The 21,474-nt window shown below is 36.3% G+C and overlaps 1 protein-coding gene across 3 annotated transcripts in view; it reads left to right on the top strand.

The window, feature by feature from the left end:
* The window catches only part of LOC111873181 (transcription initiation factor TFIID subunit 3), a 55,664-nt gene extending 37,771 nt beyond the window's left edge, over positions 1-17,893 (top strand). The window contains exons 8-10 of one of the 3 annotated variants that reach the window (XM_023867684.2): positions 11,436-11,611; positions 12,716-12,816; positions 14,763-17,893. In XM_023867684.2, coding sequence (XP_023723452.1) covers positions 11,436-11,611; positions 12,716-12,816; positions 14,763-14,892 — 407 coding nt within the window. In that variant the 3' untranslated portion in view covers positions 14,893-17,893. Of the gene's footprint in view, positions 1-11,435; positions 11,612-12,715; positions 12,817-14,762 lie in introns of those variants that run through there. The other 2 variants (XM_023867683.2, XM_023867685.2) reach the window with 2 other exon arrangements.
* Positions 17,894-21,474: the final 3,581 nt, after the last annotated feature.

Below are 21,474 nucleotides of genomic sequence, written 5' to 3' on the forward strand. Positions count from 1 at the left end.
AGCGGAGAGAAGGGAAGAATGTCAACAATGAAGAAGGCAGGAGGAAATACAGGAGACTGAGGAATGAATTGAAAAGAGCCACGGACAGGGCCAAAAAGGAATATCTTGAGAAGATATGTAATGAGATTATGGAATTTCAAAGAAAAGGACATTATGATTTGATGTACATGAAGACAAAAGAACTAGGATGGAGAAAGAATCATGGAATTCAAAATATTGGCATCGAAGACTCCCAGGGGAATAGAATAGTAGATCAGAGGCAAGTGCTGAAAATTTGGGAAAATTATATTTCAGAACTATATGATCGACCTAATCGGCCAGAAACCTTAGAAGTTGAACCGGAAGAAGAAGTAGATACAGACGAGAAAGGACCATATATTTTACAAAGTGAGGTGGAAAAAGCTATCAAGGAAATGAGGAAGGGAAAGGCTACAGGAGATGATGATGTACCTGGAGATGTGCTCAAGTTACTGGGAGAAGGTGGTTTGAAAACACTGACAAAACTAATGAACACCATATATGAAAGTGGAGAGTGGCCCAAGGACTTTACAGAAGTTACAATGATTGCCTTAAAGAAAAAGACAAAAGCTACAAAATGCAGCGACCATCGCACAATAAGTCTTATTGCACATACAGCAAAGATAATAGCAAAGATACTTAAAAGAAGAATTGAAAGGAAAATAGAGGATGTACTTGGAGAAGATCAGTTTGGATTTAGAAGAGGAAAAGGAACCAGGGATGCAATTGGGATGATGAGAATTATAGCGGAACGAACTTTGGAGATAGATGAAGAACTGTGTGTTTGCTTCATAGACTGGCAGAAGGCATTTGACCGGGTAAACTGGACCAAATTAATGCAGATCCTGAAAGAAACAGGTATCGATTGGCATGAAAGAAGATTGATTAGCAAATTGTACATGGATCAGAAAGTTAGAGTACGACTGGACAGGGGGGAGACAGGAAGTGTGCAGATTGGAAGAGGAGTTCGACAAGGATGCTGTTTATCACCAATTCTGTTCAACTTGTACAGCGAATGCCTTACCAAGGAAGCTCTGGATGGGCTCGGTGACTTCAAAGTAGGAGGGCAAATTATTCAAACTGTGAAATATGCAGATGACCTTGTGTTAATGGCTAAGGAAGAAACTGTGCTACAGGGCATGATTGATAGACTAATTGAAATTGGAAGGTGCTATGGCATGGAAATGAATGTGGAGAAAACAAAAGTAATGAAAATTTCGAGACAACCAACCCCAGTCACAATAAAGATAGACCAAAAACAACTGGAGAATGTGAAATGTTTTAAATATTTGGGTAGCTTGTTAACAGATGATGGAAGGTGTACTTGTGAAATTAAATCCAGGATTGCCATGGCAAAAGCTGCATTTAGCAAGAAGAAGAATCTTTTTACCAGCAAATTGGACTTAAATTTGAGAAAGAAACTAGTGAAATGCTGCATTTGGAGCATTGCTTTGTATGGGGCTGAAACTTGGACACTTAGGGCAGTAGATCAGAAACACCTGGAAAGCTTCGAAATGTGTTGGAGAAGGATGGAGAAGATCAGTTGGACCGATTATGTGAGAAATGAAGAAGTGTTATTTAGAGTCAGTGAGCAGAGGAATATCCTACATGAAATAAGGAAATGGAAGGCTAATTTGTTTGGTCATATCTTACGTGGTAACTGCCTTCTAAAAGAAGTTATTGAAGGAAAGATAGAGGGGCGGATAGAAGTGACCAGAAGACGTAAGAAGATGCTGGATGACCTTGGGGACAGAAGAGGATACTGTCATTTGAAGGAGAAAGCTCTAGATCACAATAAATGGAGGAATTGTTTTGGAAGAGACTGTGGACCTGTCGTCTGACAGATTACTGATGTTGATGATGATGATGATGATGATGTTATTTGCCTTTATGTTTCAGTTGAATGAGTTTAGCAACCTTAAATTTTGAAACTGCATGCTTGATCACTGGTATGTTACCAGAACTACAGTATTCAGTTGTTGCCACAACAATATAACTTAATCATGATAGCAATTTGAAGCAAGCAGAACTTTTATCACTCTGCCAGAGAAACAGCCTGTCAATTCATATCGCTGATTTTCCTACCAAGCACTTTGACTCAGGTGGTGTTTGTGAGGTACCCAACTTGAATAATAGCCAATGCAAGGATATAACTGTTGTTTTTATGGGTTTCCTCCAGTAAAATGTTGGGATAGTACCTAAAGTAGGCCACCACTATTTCTTTCCATGACCTTACCAAATCATTATTCCCTTATTACCCTACCATTTGATGCTATATGGTCTGAACTTGTGATAGCATCATTAAATAAATCATATGTGTATCCTCACTGAATAAGTACAGTTTGTAATGAAGTCAGTCTTATTTCTTGTGCTTGGTATGCCTTCAGTATTAGTCTTCTGAGGAAATATTTATAACAAGCTTACATTCATGCAAAATCTTAACTTCATGCTGAGTAGAAGACAAAGGATAGTTGAGTAGACCATGGAGAATATGAAGGCCAACAGAGCTTGTATGATGACATGAATATTCAAACTTTTTTTGAAGAACTGTTTGCCTGATTTTCTTTCATTCCTGTCATCAGCTGGTAGAAAATAGCTTAACTTGACAGTTAAAAGTAGCATAACGTAGGAAAAGCGTTCTCGTATTTGGAAGTTTATAGTGTAACACTACCAGATTCACTTGATTGCTTGCCCCAGCTTTGCCATTCGACATACAAAGTTTGTATAGATGCATGTAATCATTAGAAGTCCAGCTGTTGCTTTTTCATTACTATGCTTTGTCAGTTATTAGACTGAAAAAAGCAGTTCATAAAAAAGTAGATTTTAGGTTTTTATGATGATGAAAATTTAAATTGTGGACTTCTGGGTTATAACACTGTTTAGTCTTGTAGGTGGTTGCCAGCATTTATGACAAATCTGCTGCTCTTCTCTTTTGTGGGGGATAGAGGCTCTCAATTATCTGTGTGTGGATTTTCCACTTTATGGATTAACCATGGGACTTCACAGCCAATTAGTTATGGGTTTATAACATCCTACAATGATTGGAATGTTGCCTGTTGTGTCTCTTTTCATTCAGCGATGTGGATTTGCAGTACACTGTAAATTTTTACCCCTGTTGCAACTTTCTGTTTTATTATTTTATTGCATTTCACACTTATATATTACTAAACAAAGGTTACTGTCTTCAATTTGAAAGACATGCATATTTCTCAACATTGAGTGATCAGTAGCAGGACAAGTAGGACAAGTACATATTAAGTGATCTTCAGAGTTGAATGCACCATGGATAGTGAATACTGTATTTCCAGATGTTTAGATCAGCCGTTGTTTTTAATCACATCGCATCCATTATTAGAGATAGTCCAGAGTTCCCTATAGCAGGGTCCTCCAAAATATTGGTAACATTCCTGGAAGACTACATCATGTCATGCTCACAAGACCAGTATGTAAATCATAACAAGTACTTCTCATTTTTCATGTTGGCATTTTCATTTTATAGGAGATGTTTCTGAAATGTATGGAGGCATCTGTATTGTGGCATATAGACTCCTTGCTAAGTGATGATTGTGTAAACAGCAGTTGTTGTTTGGTACCATGTGCAACATGCACACAATAATAAAACAACAGGGTTATGCAACCTGTTTCTAAGCCACAGATCAGTAAACATGCCTACAACAATAGAGGGACTTTTGGGGGTTATTGTTTTCTGTTGGGTCTGCCCCAAGGCTATATAGTGAAGACCCCAGGCTGGCAGTTCAGTTGAGTGAAATGAAGTAGTTAGTTGGTGTGTGAGCTGAGTTGCAGAGATTCTCTGGATGGTGATGACACTAGTTTGGGAAGCTGAAGAATCTCCACTGTTGGAAGCCATTGCTAGGGAATGACTGTGGAATACACAGCTGGCTGGAAAAAGTCATAGCGGGTGCTGTGTTGATCTGTGAATTGTGGTGATTAGCAGTGGTGCTGTAATTTTAGTTCCAAATGGTTTATACATGGGGTCAATAAATTCAATATCCAATCCATACCCTGTCTATAGTCATGCCCTAATATCATGACAGCATCATCATGTAATATGTGAAATTTCCGATACCTGCCTGAAGTGGTTCTAATGTTACTTTCATCAAATGAAAATAAATGTATATCTTGCATGGTCACCATTATTTTTCAGTTTAAAGAGAAATTGTTATAACAAATGTCAACATTTTTGCATCCCATATATCATATGGTACAAGTGTTGCTTTTAATTGAAAGCTCTAGAAATCTGCTATGTTGATATTAATATAAGGATTTAAAATATATGTTGACCTCCAGTGCAGTTATCATTTGTCATTGTGTGTTTGAATTATGAGGGCCACTCAGAAAGGGTTTTCCTACTTCTTTTTGCAGCAGGGAAGTGTTGAAAAAGTTGAAGTTTGATGTACACATACATGGATTATTTAAAAACGTTATTTTTCTGTGGCTTTGTGCCGCCCGGGCACAAGGGCCAGCATACTCTGTTATTAGAAGTTCCCTAAGGTTTGTCTGAGCCATGTTTTCATTTTGACAGTTATTTTGTCACCATCCTGAAACTTTCGGATGTGAATGACATTTTTTACTTGACTGAAAGGATGGGAGGTTGATAGAGCCAGATCTGGGCTGTATGGTGGATGGGGCAGCACAGTCTTGTGCAGTTCTATGGTGGCTTGCACTGTTCTCAGACCACTGTATAGTCTTACATTTGTCATGCAAATGAAGGACATCTTCCATATTTTCTGGTTGAACTGGCTGCATTCATCCCTTGAGTCTGTACAGGGTAGAAGAGAATTGAAGAATTTCATCTCCTGGGATGTAGTGCCATGTAGATCTTGTCTGTCACCACTGTGAAAACCTCAGATCTTACATAGAACAGAATTGATGATTGTTCTTTTTTCCATAATGTCAGCCTGAATCACCAAGGTGCCAAGGCTGGAGTTTGGCAGCTTACATTTCCTTGTTCTTGTTACCTCATATTTTGCCCATTATCCACCTGTGCTTCTGTCAACAGTGACATCTCTGTAAGCATTTTTCAAATGGATGTGAATGAGAGCTGTCTATTTGTGATGAACTTCATTCTCATACACCATTTTGAATACTGACTACACCCATGACATGTCAGAAAGTACTGAAGCTTCATTAACCAAGGCAGAATAGTTAAAAAATACTGTATGTCATAGTTAATGTCTCTTTGATAATTTTCTGCCGAGAAAGAATCTAGGGAATCACTTTTTGAGTGATCCTTGTACCTTTGATTATGAAATGACTTTCACTACAATTCCATCACCTGAAGCAGAATAGTGTCATATACAAATTGTTATGTATTTCATAGGGCATACATATAGAGCATGTATTTGCCATTCTTAAGACTATTTGGCCGGTCATGGTAGCCGAGCGGTCTAAGGCGTGCAGTGTCTTCACTTGCTCGGAAGCCAGGATCGTGGGTTCGAATCCCACTCAGGTCATGGATGTTTGTGTGCATTTTTCTGTGTTTGTGTACAGGTAGAGGCCTTGCAACGAGCTGATCACTCGCCCAAGGAGTCCTACCGAATGTGTAAGATCTAGAAAAACCGAAGTGAACAGAGTTCATGGAGGTAGGCCTAGGCCCACTGGGGCTGTAGTGCCAAGGGGGGGGGGAAAAAAGACTATTTGATCTGAGTTAACTTCTTTGTGTTCTTTGTGTTGTGTTTTCTTAAGAAAATGTTTACTTGTGGTGGAATGGAATTTGGAACTTTAAGGTATAGTAATTTAGTAATGAATTCTAACCTGGCAATCAAGGTTCTACCGTAGCTAGATATGTCCTTTGTTAAATGCATGTGTGTGTGTGTGTGTGTGTGTGTATATATATATATGAGACTGCTCTTTAAGCATCATTGTGCAGTTTCTTCTTAATTTGGTTGATAGTGGTCAATTTTGAAAAAGAAGTACCTGTATTTACAGGGAATGAGTATCCTTATGAACAGAGCACTAGACTGCAATCCTGATGGTTGTATTTTCGTATAATTTTAATTGTATGGGCTCTTGTTACTGGCTCCATAACCCTTATTGTTACCAAGCTTCTGTAGTTAAAAATCGTTGGCAATATGCCATAATGTGTACAGTAGGTGTACTATTAAAAAATTATTTGTTTCATCTGCTTTAAATTTATGCAGTAAGCAAAAGCAGTATTAACAGAAACATTTTGTCCTGTATAGATTATTGCTACACTTCTTGGCATTGTGAAGTTGCCATGTTGATTTCAGATTATTATGTGAACACTACACCAAATGTAGCTAGACATGTTACTTGAGTACAGACATTGTCTTTATGTTAGCTGCTGTATTAGTTATGAAGACTAAGTAAAGTAGAAAACAGGTCCTTTACTGCTTTGGACTGTAGTTCTGCTTGTTTGGTTCAAACAAAAGGATTTAAGATTCCTCTAGTTTTTGTATGTTTGGATTTCATGTAATTCTCGATGTCTGTCTAGTAATCTTGATAGACTAATCTAAACTAAATGAATGCACAGTGTTGTTCAAATTCTTCTGTGGATATTAAGTTTCCACCATTGAATCCTCCTTTGTGTTACTTCAAAAATATTTGTTTAATATTTTTTTCCATGATTTATTTAATCCGGCTTGCAGTGCATACACTCATTTATCTCCTTCTCTCCCTCGCACTACATGTTTCGGCATAATAATGCCATCTTCAGGTGCTTACTTATCCACGTCAAACCAGTTCGTTGCATGCCATGTTCACACATTAAAATAACTAAAATATGTATCTATCATATACATGGTCAAACGTTAAAAATATTAAAATTGTTCAGGATACCACATGGCTACGTCGCCCCTCACTACGTCAGTCACGCCCATTCTCCTTTGTTGGAGCACTCCTTCACTATCTTGTGTGTTGTGCTTTTGTTGTGTCGTGCTCCTGCGACTGCGTGTGTTATATATATTGTCGCGTATCGGGCGTATATCGCGACAAATAAATTCTCGATGTATTCGATGTAGCGAATTTTATTTCCCATTCGCACTTACAATCACCCAAATTACAATCTGACGATTACTGCTATCTGCAGTATCACAATTGGTACACTGAAAAATGCCACAATACAACTGACTAGTTGCTGGCTAACTCGGCGGTAGCTCCAGGACTCGCTGACTGTCTCAGTACAACTCGACTCGACGACTGTTACAGTACAACTCAGTACAACTCGACTCGGCGACTGTTACAGTACAACTGCTGTGAATAGCCTTCGCTTCTCCCTATGTAGCCTCGATCGGACAATACGGGAATGTAATAGGCACCCTTGTTGCTAGCCACGCTGTCCGGTTACGTCACCGCTGTTGATTCGCCTTGCATAGTTACCCGGTTACGGGGCTCGGCTATCCTCGGCTCCGCTCGGCTCTCTTCGGCTCCGCTCGTGACGTCACCGCGCATAGCTGCCAGGATGCGGGGTGATTACTCGCCTATTACGCGAGCGTTACGTTACCGCTGAGGGGTGGGAGGGGAGCGCTGACTCACCCACCGCGTCACTGCTGGTGTGGGGGGGGGCTCGGCTTTGCGCAACATGTCACAATATATACAGTATATATATATACTGTATATACAGTATAACACACGCAGTCGCAGGAGCACGACACAACAAAAGCACAACACACAAGATAGTGAAGGAGTGCTCCAACAAAGGAGAATGGGCGTGGCTGACATAGTGAGGGGCGACGTAGCGATGTGGTATCCTGAACAATTTTAATATTTTTAACGTTTGACAATGTATATGATAGATACATATTTTAGTTATTTTAATGTGTGAACATGGCATGCAATGAACTGGTTTGACGTGGATAAGTAAGCACCTGAAGATGGCATTATTATGCCGAAACATGTAGTGCGAGGGAGAGAAGGAGATAAATGAGTGTATGCACTGCAAGACGGATTAAATAAATCATGGACTTAAATCAGTGCAACAGGACGCTAAAATACAACATTAGTAATATTTTTTTGTTCAAAATTCTGTTCGATGCTGATGGTGGTAATGTGTAAGCACCTATTAGCTTTGTTGTATCGGTCTGTCTGTACACATGTAATGAATTTTTTATTTGGTGTGCCTTATTAAAATTGAAAAATAGATGTACCTCTAGTCCAGATTGGACAACACGGACTTACAATCTTACTTGAAAACCTAATGCTTCTTGCATGTGTTTCATAAATATTGTCTACAGTGAAAAATGTTACAGATGGAAGTTAACTAGATATTTTATGTTCTTCTACCTGTGGTGTGTTTTCAGAACATAGGCCACTGAAGTGTATGTCATGAATATACATAATGTGAAGCACTTCTGTTTGTTATATACTGAGCACTTTGCCGGTATTTTATTCCCATTCACGTATTTGCATGAGAGCAACTAAACAAATCTGTAAAACTTTCATTCTGATGGGCTTGTATGTATGACATTCTTTGCTTTCTTATTGGATTCTGGTTACAGTAGTGGCCAGTTTTACCAGGTTTCATTGTTTTTTTTTTTGTTCTCTGTAAAATTGACAGAATATTAGGTTGTTTTGCTAACAGTTATCAGTCATTTCCATGAATGTATCATTTCTCACTTCATTCTGTCAGAATGATGGAAGTTTTCCTGTATAGTTTCCTTGTTCAGAATATTTGATATTGTGAACATTGAAGAAATATGAAGTAAAGTGGAAAGAACTGTATTCCAATATATTCTGTTGGAGATACAGGCTTGAAAAAAGCTACGATCAAAAGAAGTTGGGTTAAAATTCGTGTTCACAGTCAACAGTGAACTTTAATATTCCATCATTATATTCACATATGTGGAAATCAGTCAGAACCTTTTGCAGCACAGTGATATCAGTTTTGGATCAGTTTTTTAATGACATTGCCAGTATCAAGGCTGTGTTGCAATGCTCAGTGAGTGGGGTGCTTCAGAGGAGGCTTGGCCCTGTGCCACTTTGTCCACTACAAATTTCATATGACCTGACCTGGGACTGAACCCAAGCTGTTAGTGGAAAACTTGCAAGTAACTGCCTGAGTATGGCACAGCCATGGGATCCTGTGATATGTGTACCTATGTACCCGTGGCTTAAAGAATAACGAATTATAATGTAATAGGTAAAGTTTTCCCTGTGCTTAACTAATTAAACACTATACCATGAAGGTATATGGGGGGAATGGATGTATAGATCCACATTTTCTTTACCTCGGCACTAGCCGGAGGTGAGTGGTCAGCTTCACGCCCCAGCCATAATATAGGGGGGGGGGGAACAGAATTGAAACTTTAGTTTTGTTAATATCTGTTGTTAAATTACATACATTCAGCAGTTGGTATCAGTGACATTTTTAATTTTTTAAAAATAAGGTCATGAATATAGCTGTGAGTAAATGGATTTGTGAAGTACCAAGATGTGTGTGTTCTATGAAAGGAAAAATGTAAATGAGCACAAAAACTGATATGTCATAATTTAAAAGGAATTATGCCATACTAATTGCATCCTGAGAGTAGTAATGTTTAATACATTGCATGGATTACCAGTTTTGTTTATGACACATTAGTAGTTCTTCCTGGGTATTGGTTACATAATTAATGTACGTGAAGAAAGGAGTGAAATGTTGTCAAATAATGCTTCAGGTTTTAAGAGAGTGTTGTTATAGAATTCAGATCAACCCAGTGAAACTGGTCATTGGATTTATTTTGTATCAAGAATATTACATTTGTTTTAAACAGACTCGGTGTTGCATAATTTAAGGATTTTCTTCAGAAATTTGAATTTAATTTATTGTTCACCACATTTGTAACAAGGTTACTTGCATCACCTTGTTAGTGACTGTGCTCCTTATAAACAACTGGAACTTTTAGTTATACTTCCAGTTTCAGTCTTTATTTCTGGGAAATTTTCACTACTGCATGATTTAAAATTAACCTTCTAGCATGGGAGCTGTCAGTTTTCAAATGAATGAATTGGAAAGTTCTGTAGCTCTTTACTAGCTATTCCTTCAGGTTACCATATATCACCCAATTTCTATTTAATTGTTATGAATTACACAGCAAAATATGTAACTTCACAGCAGGCACAAGAAAATATAATTTTCCAAAAGACTTGAAAGAACTTGCATCATCATGATCATGATCATCATCTTTATTACTTTTATCAATGTTGCTTATATCACTGCCAGGATTTGTTTTAATGTTTTCCTGAACCTGCCCACACCCTTTCATATGATCCTTAAAATGCATGTGTTACTTTGCATTGGATGAAGTAATTTTGCACATGGAAGATAATTGTTATAAATTCGTGGTTAAGATTTTAGTGAATCACAGCAAAATGAAAAATATTAATTAAAATTAGGAAACATTATATTTTGTAGATTTTGGACTGACAGTTCTGAAGATAACAGTATAATTCATGGGTGATGCACTGTTTATTGGTATGTTATCCATTTGCAGTTAACTTTATACTAAGTTTGCACTCAGAGATTGAAACCAGGCTATTCCCCCATTCAGATTTATGTACATTGATTCAAATGAGAATACAGAGCTGTTGCTTAAGGAGTTGTGTGCCAGTGTTAAATGTCCAAAATTGAACTGCAAAATACATTTTTGAGTACACCCTGTGTCACTAATTGTTCCACCAGAAAGATTTTCTTTTCATTGATTGCTAGGTTCACTCTAGCAGAAAAGTATGGTTTGTAGTTGATTACCATTGATGCTAAATATATAGTTATTTTTTTGTCTTATGGTTGGTTTGGCCCTGTGGTTTACAGTGTGAAATTTTGAGAAAATTTTCAGTTTTATAGATGATGACAGCTTAGTTACATACAATGAAGTGTGACAACAGAAACCCATTGTGTCATTTACAATTGACAAGAGTAGCATTTCTCTTGAAATGTGAATGTGGTATCAGTAGATACATCACCATATAAGTCAATAGTGTAGAAAATTGGTAATGAAATGTGGTGTGAAAATTAATGTTGTAGGAAGTGAAATATGCCCAGTAGTTATGTAGAATATATAAATAAATATAAGTTACACTTTGAAGGCCAGCTTTTATAAGACACATTCCTTCATTGAAACGCTGAGGGCAGTACTAATGATGGTAGCAACACCATTTTATAATATCCTCTGAGTTTTGGTTATAGCAGTTACCAGCATAACAGTAATGCAAAGTTTGGTATTATGTGTAGTTATAAACTGAATTTTCTTGTAAATTGACATAGCATGGTTTGTGATTCAGTTTCACTGTATAAACTATTTGTGGCATTGGATTAAATTATAAATGATTTCAACATAGAAACTATTGGCCAAGAAACCTTGCACAGCTTATATGATGAACATGATGCATGGACTTGCAATAGCATGAAGTGATGCTAACAAACGAGATGGATAACAACCTGCCTACCATATGTGATACAGAGTCAGAGAAGCGTGAGGGTTGCCCTATTGAATCCACGCCCTCCCCCTTAGCATATGGGTCCAAGCCTGCTTCTGTGTCTTCATCAACCTGTGCTGGCTCAAAGAACAGCATAGCCACAAAGCCTGGACATCATCGCCTCACTGGACACAAGACAAAAATTGGCCAAACATCTGTGGTAAGTGCACTGGCCATGGTGCTTCTTCTCAGCACCACATCGTAACTCGTAAGTCACCCACTTGAAGACATGAGGCATCACCATTATTATGAATTCTTTTCTTGTAATTCTTGTTTTGGAGATATATTAGATGAGAAAAGCAGTATGTTTGGAGCTATATATTATGGTTCACAGTTGTGAATTGAAATAGATCGACTAACATACAGTAGGTACGTACGTGGTGCAGGCCTTGGTAACAGTGTGTGGGTGAGTGAATGGATAGGCTTTGTGTGTTTCTAGAGTATATATGTAACTCAAGTGAGAACAGATGATTTAAATAATCAGTGTTGTCAGGGTATTAACTACCCTATGAAATGCTTTGAATGATTTTGAGTTGGGTGTGTGACTTGTTTACGTATTTCATGGAGATAGATGTTGAAGTTAAGTAACGTCTATAGTATTTGCTCTACCTGAAATAAAGAACAAAGTTTTGCCAGTTCGTAAGTGTTCGGGAACATTCTGTGAAAGTGCTGTCATAAAATTCATGTTTGTTTTCCGCAGTAGTGTGAAAGCAGTTCTTAAATGTAATGCTTTTCTATTTTATATAGCCCAGTTCCAAATTTTTCTTATTCATCAGTCAAAATTTCTGAAGTTTTCACAGTTATAGGGTGGAGTATATTTGTAGGTTACAGCTCTTGCCATTTTCTTCTTGCAAATATCCTATTACAAGAAATTATTAATTTTATGTGATATTGTTTCCATGTACCTGATTACATTCCAAACCAGGAAGGCCTGCTGTTATTATTTTGATTGAGGTTTTTAGGGGATTTTTTTGTGTTTACTGATGAATTCTGGAATAGCATCTTCCCTGAGACTATAAATCCACTCTTTCATGATTCATAAGTATTTGTAATCCATTGTGATCTTTATATTTTACCTCCCTCAGCAAACTAGTGCAACATTAAATCAGGTGTTAGTTTGACATCATGGGTTGGAGGTAAGTGATATGAAGATTGCTGGCTTGATTATGGAAGATAGTTGATTTGATTCAAATGAAAATTTATCAGTCAGATCACAGCTTTCTTCGAAATGTTTAAAATATTTCTACATTAAAATGTTTTACAGGATAGCGATGGAAATAAAGTGTGGATTTGCCCAGCATGTGGAGGCCAAGATGATGGAAGTCCTATGATTGGGTGTGATGACTGTGATGCATGGTATCACTGGTAAGGCATTCAGCATATTAATTTATGTTTGGCTTCTAAATTACTTATTTATGAAAAGTATGTATCCAAAATTAATAATTATTTTCAGGATTCACATTTTCTTTACCCATTAACATAATGTGCTCATGCTTCCATATTTCTTTTCACTTGTATGTACTTCATTACAAATTTTCTTTTAATTTTCCCATGGTGCATCTCTACGCAGCTTCCCAACATTTAACCCAGGAGTGTTAACTGTGTCACAGTTCATGCCTTATGCCTCCCGGAACAAAGTAAGCGAAGTTTGCAATGTAGATGTATGTGTAAAAGCTCTGAAGAGAGAGAAAAGGGTACATAATTAATTTAAAGGGAGCATACAAGGATTTATCACAGTCCACCATTTTCTTATTCATTTATTTCACTAGCTAACATCAAGAAATTCAGACAAGCAAAACCAGAGTTACATCTTTTTCAAGAGAAGCTTACATACTGATATATGAATATGAACTTTGCCAGTCCTTTGTAACCCATACTGATTATGTTAAAGACTTTGGATAATCATTGATTCTAAACATAATTTCCATGATCATGTTAATTATATATTTTCTCAGTGTATTAAGTTGTCTGATCTAGTTCACAGTCAACCCATTTTCTTTTCATTCTATGGCTGCTTGTGTAATATTTTACCTAAGTTAGATCAGAGCTAGAGTATGCCCTTGTTTCAAATTCTGTTACATCTACTGAAGCCATCCAGCAGAAGTTTGCAACCCTCTGTTATAATAACTTCTTTCCCCTTGTCTATTACTGTTACACTGATGCTTTAGAGTACTTAAAACTATACACCTTACAAAAAGGGTCACTGTGGTGTCTATAAAGGTTTAATGTGGTTTTAAATTCTGTTCTTCCCATTTCCAAAGTGTTAGTCTTCAAGCTCCTACTCAGCATCTCATAGGTTTATGTCCAGGTATTGTCTCTTCAAAAAACAATTGTTCTTCTGTTTGATGTGCTGCTATGATAATGTTTGTAGGGATATATTTGAAACATATTTTTTAATGGTCATAGTAGTTTCATAGTTATTAAAGTATTAATTATGTTTGGTATAAATGTGTACATTTTTCTCTTCTCACCTCTTAATGATTAAATTTGATTTCTATAAATGGAATTATTTTATTCCCTGAATGAAAATAAATTGCCATGTTATTGTTGTTTGTTTGTTTCTCATCCTTATTTTGAAATTGATCATTGGACTGTTCAGTCATCTTGTAAATGAATAAAGAATGAATTATTGTTTTTATCATTATTATAATCATTATCATTATTCACATAGTGTTACAGAATATCCTTGGCATGAACCAGCATCAAATATTGTCCTTAATGCTCACCATGTAATAACTTTGCACAAAATATATTTTTAATTGAACTAATACTGGGTGGGATAGCACAGTTGGCATAGTAACTGGCTACTGGCTGGGTGGCTGAGGGGTTGAAGTCCTGCTATGGACAAGATTTTTCTCCTCCCTATGTCATCCACTCTGGTTCTGGAGCCCACACAGCCTCCTTTCGAATGAGTACTGGGGGGGGGGATCTTTTCCCAGGGGTAAATTGGCCAGGGCATGATTCTGACCACTCATCTCCAACTAGTGCCATGGTCAAGAATACGTGGATCAGTACATCCATTCCCCCATAAATCTTCATGGCATAGTGCTTAGTTAGTTAAGCACAGGGACAACTTTACTTTTTTTACATTAGTGTCTTCATCTTCCGGAACTTCTCAGAAAGTTTGTCTTCTGTAATTCTATGTGTGGGTGTCATGTATGTACTTTTGAAATGATCTTTATAGGCTTCCAGTCACACCTGTGATTACTAGTATCACTTTCACATTCCTTATGCACTGCCAGATGGTTTTGTGACTGGACTGTGCATTAAACTCACTTCAGAAATTAACTGAATATGTCACTGAATTTCAGGGTGTGTGTGGGTATTCAAGTTCCTCCAGATGAGAATGAGGACTGGTATTGCCGAGTATGCATCGTTAAAAAGCAAGAGAATATTGCGGACAAAAAGAAGAAGTCCCGCAAGAAGAAAATTCTTACGTAAGACATCTGATATGAATATCCATAATAATCCTGTACATTACTGAGAACATGTAGTCATGGTGTTTATAAACTTTATATGCACAGATTAGTGTAACATCTGTTATGTAGGATTATTGGTATTGTGATGGAAAGTTAAACGGAAGCTTAAGTGAGATTTGTGTAATCTTATACAGATTATTAACACACACTTCTATTGTTATTCATTGTATGTTTTGATTTAAAAAAAAAGACAGCTTCAGGAAAATGTATTATTTAACATCGTTTTCTTGTTTGTGATCTCATCATGTCTGAAATGCATGGTAAATGACAAAGGTTACATGGTGATTTGCATAAGATTATACATATTGAATACACCATGGAATGACTGCTGCAAAGTTAAGATTGCATAAGAAGTTCCCTATGCATAGGTCTATATGAGTTGCACTTAGCCACAACTCCCCACTTAGGTGGTTAAGTGGCAATAACATCTTCTGTTCTTGGTTACGCTAGTTGTTATTTAGCTGAATCAGATTACATTAAAATGGCAATTTTTAAACTAATATCTGAATATTTTTTTCTTGTAGTTATGAAAATGTAAACAGTATGGACACACAGAAACAGTATATCTCTTTATATTTTTTCTTGTCTTTGCCCAAACAGAACACAATTAGCAGTTGGGAAAAAAAGATGTTCAAAAGAGGTGAGGCAGGGCTTGGGATGTTAAAGATGCTGGGCATTGAAAAAGTTTTGTCAGGTCTCATACAAGAATGTGCATGAAAATTAAAATAAATGCACCAGTATCAGTATGATTCACTGTATTATTATTTTTCTGGAGCAGTTTTCAGCTGCTAAAAGCCAGTGGTGGCTTGGGCTTTGTCGCATAACCAGAAACTTCATTCAGTTTGTAGTAGACAGTACCACCTGAGAGCAATCACCTCTCCTTTTAGTTAGATGCTTTTATTTCTGTTTCGGCAGTTTCATGAATTAAAACTCAACTTCTGTACATCAGGGGCTTCATAACTTCCATGCTAATATGCTTATAAAGCACTGCAGTAATAGAGTGGCCATTAGATATGAAATGAAGTGCATGAAGTACTGTTATGAAAAAAACACTGGATTCAGACCTTTAATTTTGACTGTGGTAAAAGATTTGCTATTTGTGTAAAACTCGTCTAAAACAGAGTATATTAACCCCGTCCTATTTCAGTCATTTTCATCAATGAATCGTAATTCAGGGTTTTGTCAGCTTAGGAGTTTTCTTTATTTCAGTTTAAATTTCACTGACAGTTTGTTTCTATACTAAACTGTATTCAGTGAAACCCACCATTTTTTAATGGAATTTATGTTCTATATAAAGGCAAGCAAAATTGGAGGCTGAGTAATTCTTCCCAAACTTTGACAGCTAAAGCAAACACCATTATGATGATGTATTTACAACATTCATAACTTGAGGGAGTGGGGATTGGGTTGCAGCCAGAATGATCAAAACTGATGAAAATAAATGTAATTTCTAAAGTTATTTTATTCATCCCATTAGTCAAGACTGTTGAATTTAATCTTGTATGTGTTGTTTGGAGACTTTATTGTTGTGTACAGAAATTTCACAGTTTTCTATATGCATATGAGAAAGGGAGAGAGTGTTTATGTATATGCAAGTGTGATATGTGTACAAATTATAGATCGAATATTTTATACCTAGGACATTGTTGATTGCAGTATTGGGTCAGTGGCTCAGATATTTATCGTTGCATCCTATTCTAGATAATGGTTTTATAAGGGACTATAAGTAGCAAAGAGCAGTATCTTCTTGGGTGTGATGCTGTGCAATCTGGTATAAGTTTGCTGTTGTTTTGGAGGAAGATGCTGCTTCCATCTTCACTGATGAAGATTAAGCCAAGCAAGCAGAGGAAGAGGGTGGAGGCATTATTGTTTCTTCAGAACATCAGTAAACTTCCAACAGACATAACATCACATCTCAAAAGATAGTGCACTTCACAGTCACCTTTGTGAGACCCTCAAATCTAACATAATATAAATATATGTTTTCTTTTGTAGTATTTTGTAACTAAGAACAGTAAGTTGTTACCTTGCCATAAAATATTGAAAGTACATGTTGATGTGTGACTCTTTGTATTTATCTTAAATCTTTCTAATAGATTTTCTATTTTAATGTATATGTATGTATGTGCATTTGCATACTTTGATGACTGTGCATACTAATATGTACATGTTAAGTATATGTATTGTGTGTTTGTAAATGTATGTAGAAATGACATAGGAAAGTAAGTGTTTTATTATGTTCTGTATATAGCAAGGAGTGTGTCGTACCTTTGCTGAATTTATGTTTACAATATTGTAACGTGTCGGCTGTGTGACACAACACGAATAAATTGCGTGGGTCTTCAGATTGGAATGAATTCGTTTATTGAACGCTCACTTTTACTGCTTCTGCTATAGTCAAATGCAGATTGAACTGTTCTCAGTGACTGCTAGAACTTCACTGTAACTGAAAAACTGTGTGGTCCTTTCAAAGCTGGACTTTTATAAGCTGGTTTTGGATGGAATAGAGGGCCCCTTCCAGGGTTTGATTTCACGTGTTCTATGCTCATTACCGCAGAAATGCATTATTTCTGCTGTTTCAAAAACTCGTCACAGCTATTCCTACACAACGGTCTGTTCGTATTCCATTTGTTGCTGGGGGAACTCAACAATTTCCATGTATTCGTTGTCACGGAAGTATATGTTCCCATTGTAGCCGTTGCGCAGCGATGGACATAATATAACACGTTACAGTATTTATTAAAATGAATATTGCAGTTTTAGGCTGTAACACCCATTAATTTTTTTTTTAATCCATGAGATCAGTACAAAGAAAGTTGTGGGACCTACATATGATTTTAAACTCAGCATATGTTGTGAATGGGACAGAGAATTGTGAATGTGTTGTAAGAATTTGTTTTCATCCGTCACAACAGTGAAAATGGTATCCATTTACTTTTATTAAATATGCTTAATACATCTGACATAGGATCCTAATTTTATTCCACAAGGGAACTCCCCCACCTCCAGTTCCTCTTAACATAGCCTAAGATATATTGAAAGCTTTTATGCTTCTAAGATTTGTTATTACTGATATTGAACATTTTTTTGCTTTATAATGGTATGAAGTATGGGATTAACAAAATATAGGAGTAAATTTCTTTTCTATTGGAAATCTGAATTATTATCTGAATAATTATGTTGCAATTAAGTTTAACATGCATGTTGTAACAAATAAGTCTTACAACAGCCAAAGCTGATACTTAGAATTATAACTTCTATCTAACTGTAGTAGGCACAATGCTACAAGCCGGAAGATTGCGGGTTCAAGTCCTGATGAGGTCATTGGATTTTTTCAGTTGACCTAATCCTTCCAGCCACACTATTGCCCTGGAGTCGACTCAGCCTCTAACAGAAATGAGTACCAGGAATTAATTAAATAATTTTCCTGGGGAGTAAAGCGCAGCTGGTGCATAAGGCTGACAACCTTACTGTCATCTTTGAGCCAATTGTCTAGATAATGTGGTACTCTCAACGTCTCACAGCCCTATGGGCCTTCATGGCCTATTACAGGGATAGCGTTACTTTACTTTTTTTTTACTAATTGTAGTAGGATACAATGGACATGAATTGTAGTGATTTCTGCTTGTAGAGGAGACAGGATGAGTTTGTGTAATAACAGCAGATTTTAACTCAATGCTTTCTGTAAAGACAGAGTTTATAAACTAAATTGTTACTCAGAAGGTGAGATGTCTGGTATTTCACCTGCATTGGATCAACCTGTGGAATTGGTGTGGGTTCGTTCTAGGGATGATGCCAATTATTTTGATTTAATTATTCAGCTGTCTGGTTATGTTGTCATTAATGTTTCAGTCATGCATTGCCTTAAATCATTCATATTTTAACTAAAGTGTACAAATATCCATTTATATATATCGCATATATTTTGTAATATTATTTTGTTTATTATCGTCAATTACTGTTGACGGTACGATTCAGAATGTTAACATCAGGACTTGGTTTATGAGTCAGCAGCATTGCCTCAGTCTCTACGTCTCATAATTTGCAGTCACTCTGGAAATGCTACTGTATCTGCAGAATTCAAATGGCATAAATAGGATATGTGTATACATATATGTTGAAATTATTTACATTTGTGTACATGTTTTATTAATATTTTGTGTTGACCACTCATTTTACTCACTAATTTGTTTATTAAGTGATTACTGTTATATGGTTAATTTATTAATATCACTTTTTCACCTTCCTATTGAATTCCCAGCCTAGACAATAGTTTTTAGTCTGAGTTACAAATATGATTTGTTATAGAAGTTTAAATGGATTGTAATATATACTGAGATGTCTATAAGTTAACATGGTTGGTTAGAAAAGTATATTACTATTAATACCTATACAGAGAACTATGTCATTCAGCTGAATAATTTAAAATCATAATGTGTGGTAAGGTAATAGTAACACAAAATAAAACTCAATTTGACATATGGAAAGGTGTATAATTTACAGCATGCTTCAACTTAATAGGTACTGGTGATTTGAAATACAGCACTCTAGCTCTCTCAGGTAACATTAATGTTCTCTTCCTGCATATTGTGGTACAGAATATGGAGGAGATACGGTGGATAACACCCTTGTTTCATGTTCAGAAACTACATGGTTCAACTTTTTTCTGGGGACCACTTCCTATATACTTTGAGAAACTGGATTTGATAGATTCGTGGCCCAAACCCTCATCTAGTTCATAACATGTATCTCTTGTTTTCCTCAGTTCTTCCAGGTGAGTACAGGGAGAGTAGTACTTCCAGAATTGGCTCTGAATGCATCCTCCTGTACCCGTGCACAGTCTGTTGTTCGGTGCTAAATAACCTTTCCAATCAATACTTCACTGTTCAGATTTTTTGAAACCCTTATGTTATGCCTGCCCTGCATGTGTATAGGAAAAACTATGAAATGAATCTTGCATGCTGATGGCAGGAGAAGGTCACAGCAAGGTGCCAGAGAATACTGATTCACCTTTTTATATCAAAATATTTGTATGGCTATGAGATTTTCAACGATTTTTTTACTACCATACATAACTGTATGAAAACTAAATACAGTAGGAATCCATTATAACATTTACAGGCAATAATGAGCATTTTCTTATGCACCATCAGTTTAATCATGTTAAGCATAGTATCATATTTATTGCATTTTGGAGAAGTTATTTTCAGTTTGTAAGTCCTCCTAAGATCTTGTTATTTGGCTTGTGTATTCTGCCCCTGCACTCTGCTCTTCTTGTAGTATGCACTGTTGCTCTGCACACAAACACTTAATGCTGCTTCTCAGCTCAACTGCATGGGTCTAATCAGCTTGGCTGCTTTCCTCAGACTGCCTTGCTGAACTTCATAACCACAGTTTTATGCTCATGTTAACAAAAGTGTTTTTTCATAATTTTCACTGCATTGACTGTTTTTTTCTCACCTTTCAGGATTTGCATGAACATATATTTGTCAACATGATTTACCTGCTAATTTATGTTCTTTGCAAACCAAGTGAGCATTATTAGCAATATAGCAAGCAATCTCATGTCTTGACTCGTTAGTACTATGGATAGTGAGAGAGAGAGAGAGAGAAACGTTGGGTTTTCTTGAACAAATATTTTATACAGTTATATTTGACAGTTTCATTATTTGAAGCTTGCGATTAATGTAAGGTGTATGAACTAATATTTTGTCATGATCATCTTAGGGTTTCTAATTCTTTTCTTCTGCTGCTACCACTACTACTGTAGGGTCGCTTAGTTCTGTACAGATTAGCTTAAGTTCTACAGAGTTTTAAATCCTGGTAATATTATGCTAGTGATCCAGGATTTATCACCCACAGCTGTCAATTCATGAACAGTTCGTGTTGTATTATGCATATTAGATTTTCATTCACAGACGTTTTATCAGATATTTCACCTACTAAGTTATATGCTCATTGAGCTTATTTCACAAGCTTTGTACTCTGGTGGTGAAGTGATAATGTCTGTGATGAAGTGAAATTGTATATATTGCAATAGAAATGACAATTGTTAAATTGCCCATCTGCCTCTGAAGAGGTTTAAATCATCATTCATATGTTTTGCAGCCTGTTGTGTATGTCACTACTATGTACATATGTCCATCAATCACATCAGTTTTTTACTTTGAATGAATAACTGATAGACTCAAATTGTCAATAAAATCAGTTAGTTTAAGATGTTATTTCTGCTGCATGTTTCAGTCATTTATGACCATCATCAGACATTTATAAACAACAGTATATCCATGTTTATTACTCGACTGTGTTGCAATGGAAGCATTGCTAATAGTCTTGTTATGTAAAAGTTTTCACATAGAATTAATGTTTAAATATGTTTAAATACTTGTCTAAATTAGTAAAGCTAATTTAAAAATATTGTTATTTAAAAAAAATGCTATTATATGTGTATGGGGTTTTATGAGTGGAATGAAGTAGGGGATGTGGGTATTATTCAAGTATGCACTCTTGGTGCTAATTGTTGCACATGTTTTTTTGGGGGGGG

Source organism: Cryptotermes secundus, unplaced genomic scaffold (assembly GCF_002891405.2).
Source record: "Cryptotermes secundus unplaced genomic scaffold, Csec_1.0 scaffold540, whole genome shotgun sequence".
Taxonomy (NCBI): domain Eukaryota; kingdom Metazoa; phylum Arthropoda; class Insecta; order Blattodea; family Kalotermitidae; genus Cryptotermes; species Cryptotermes secundus.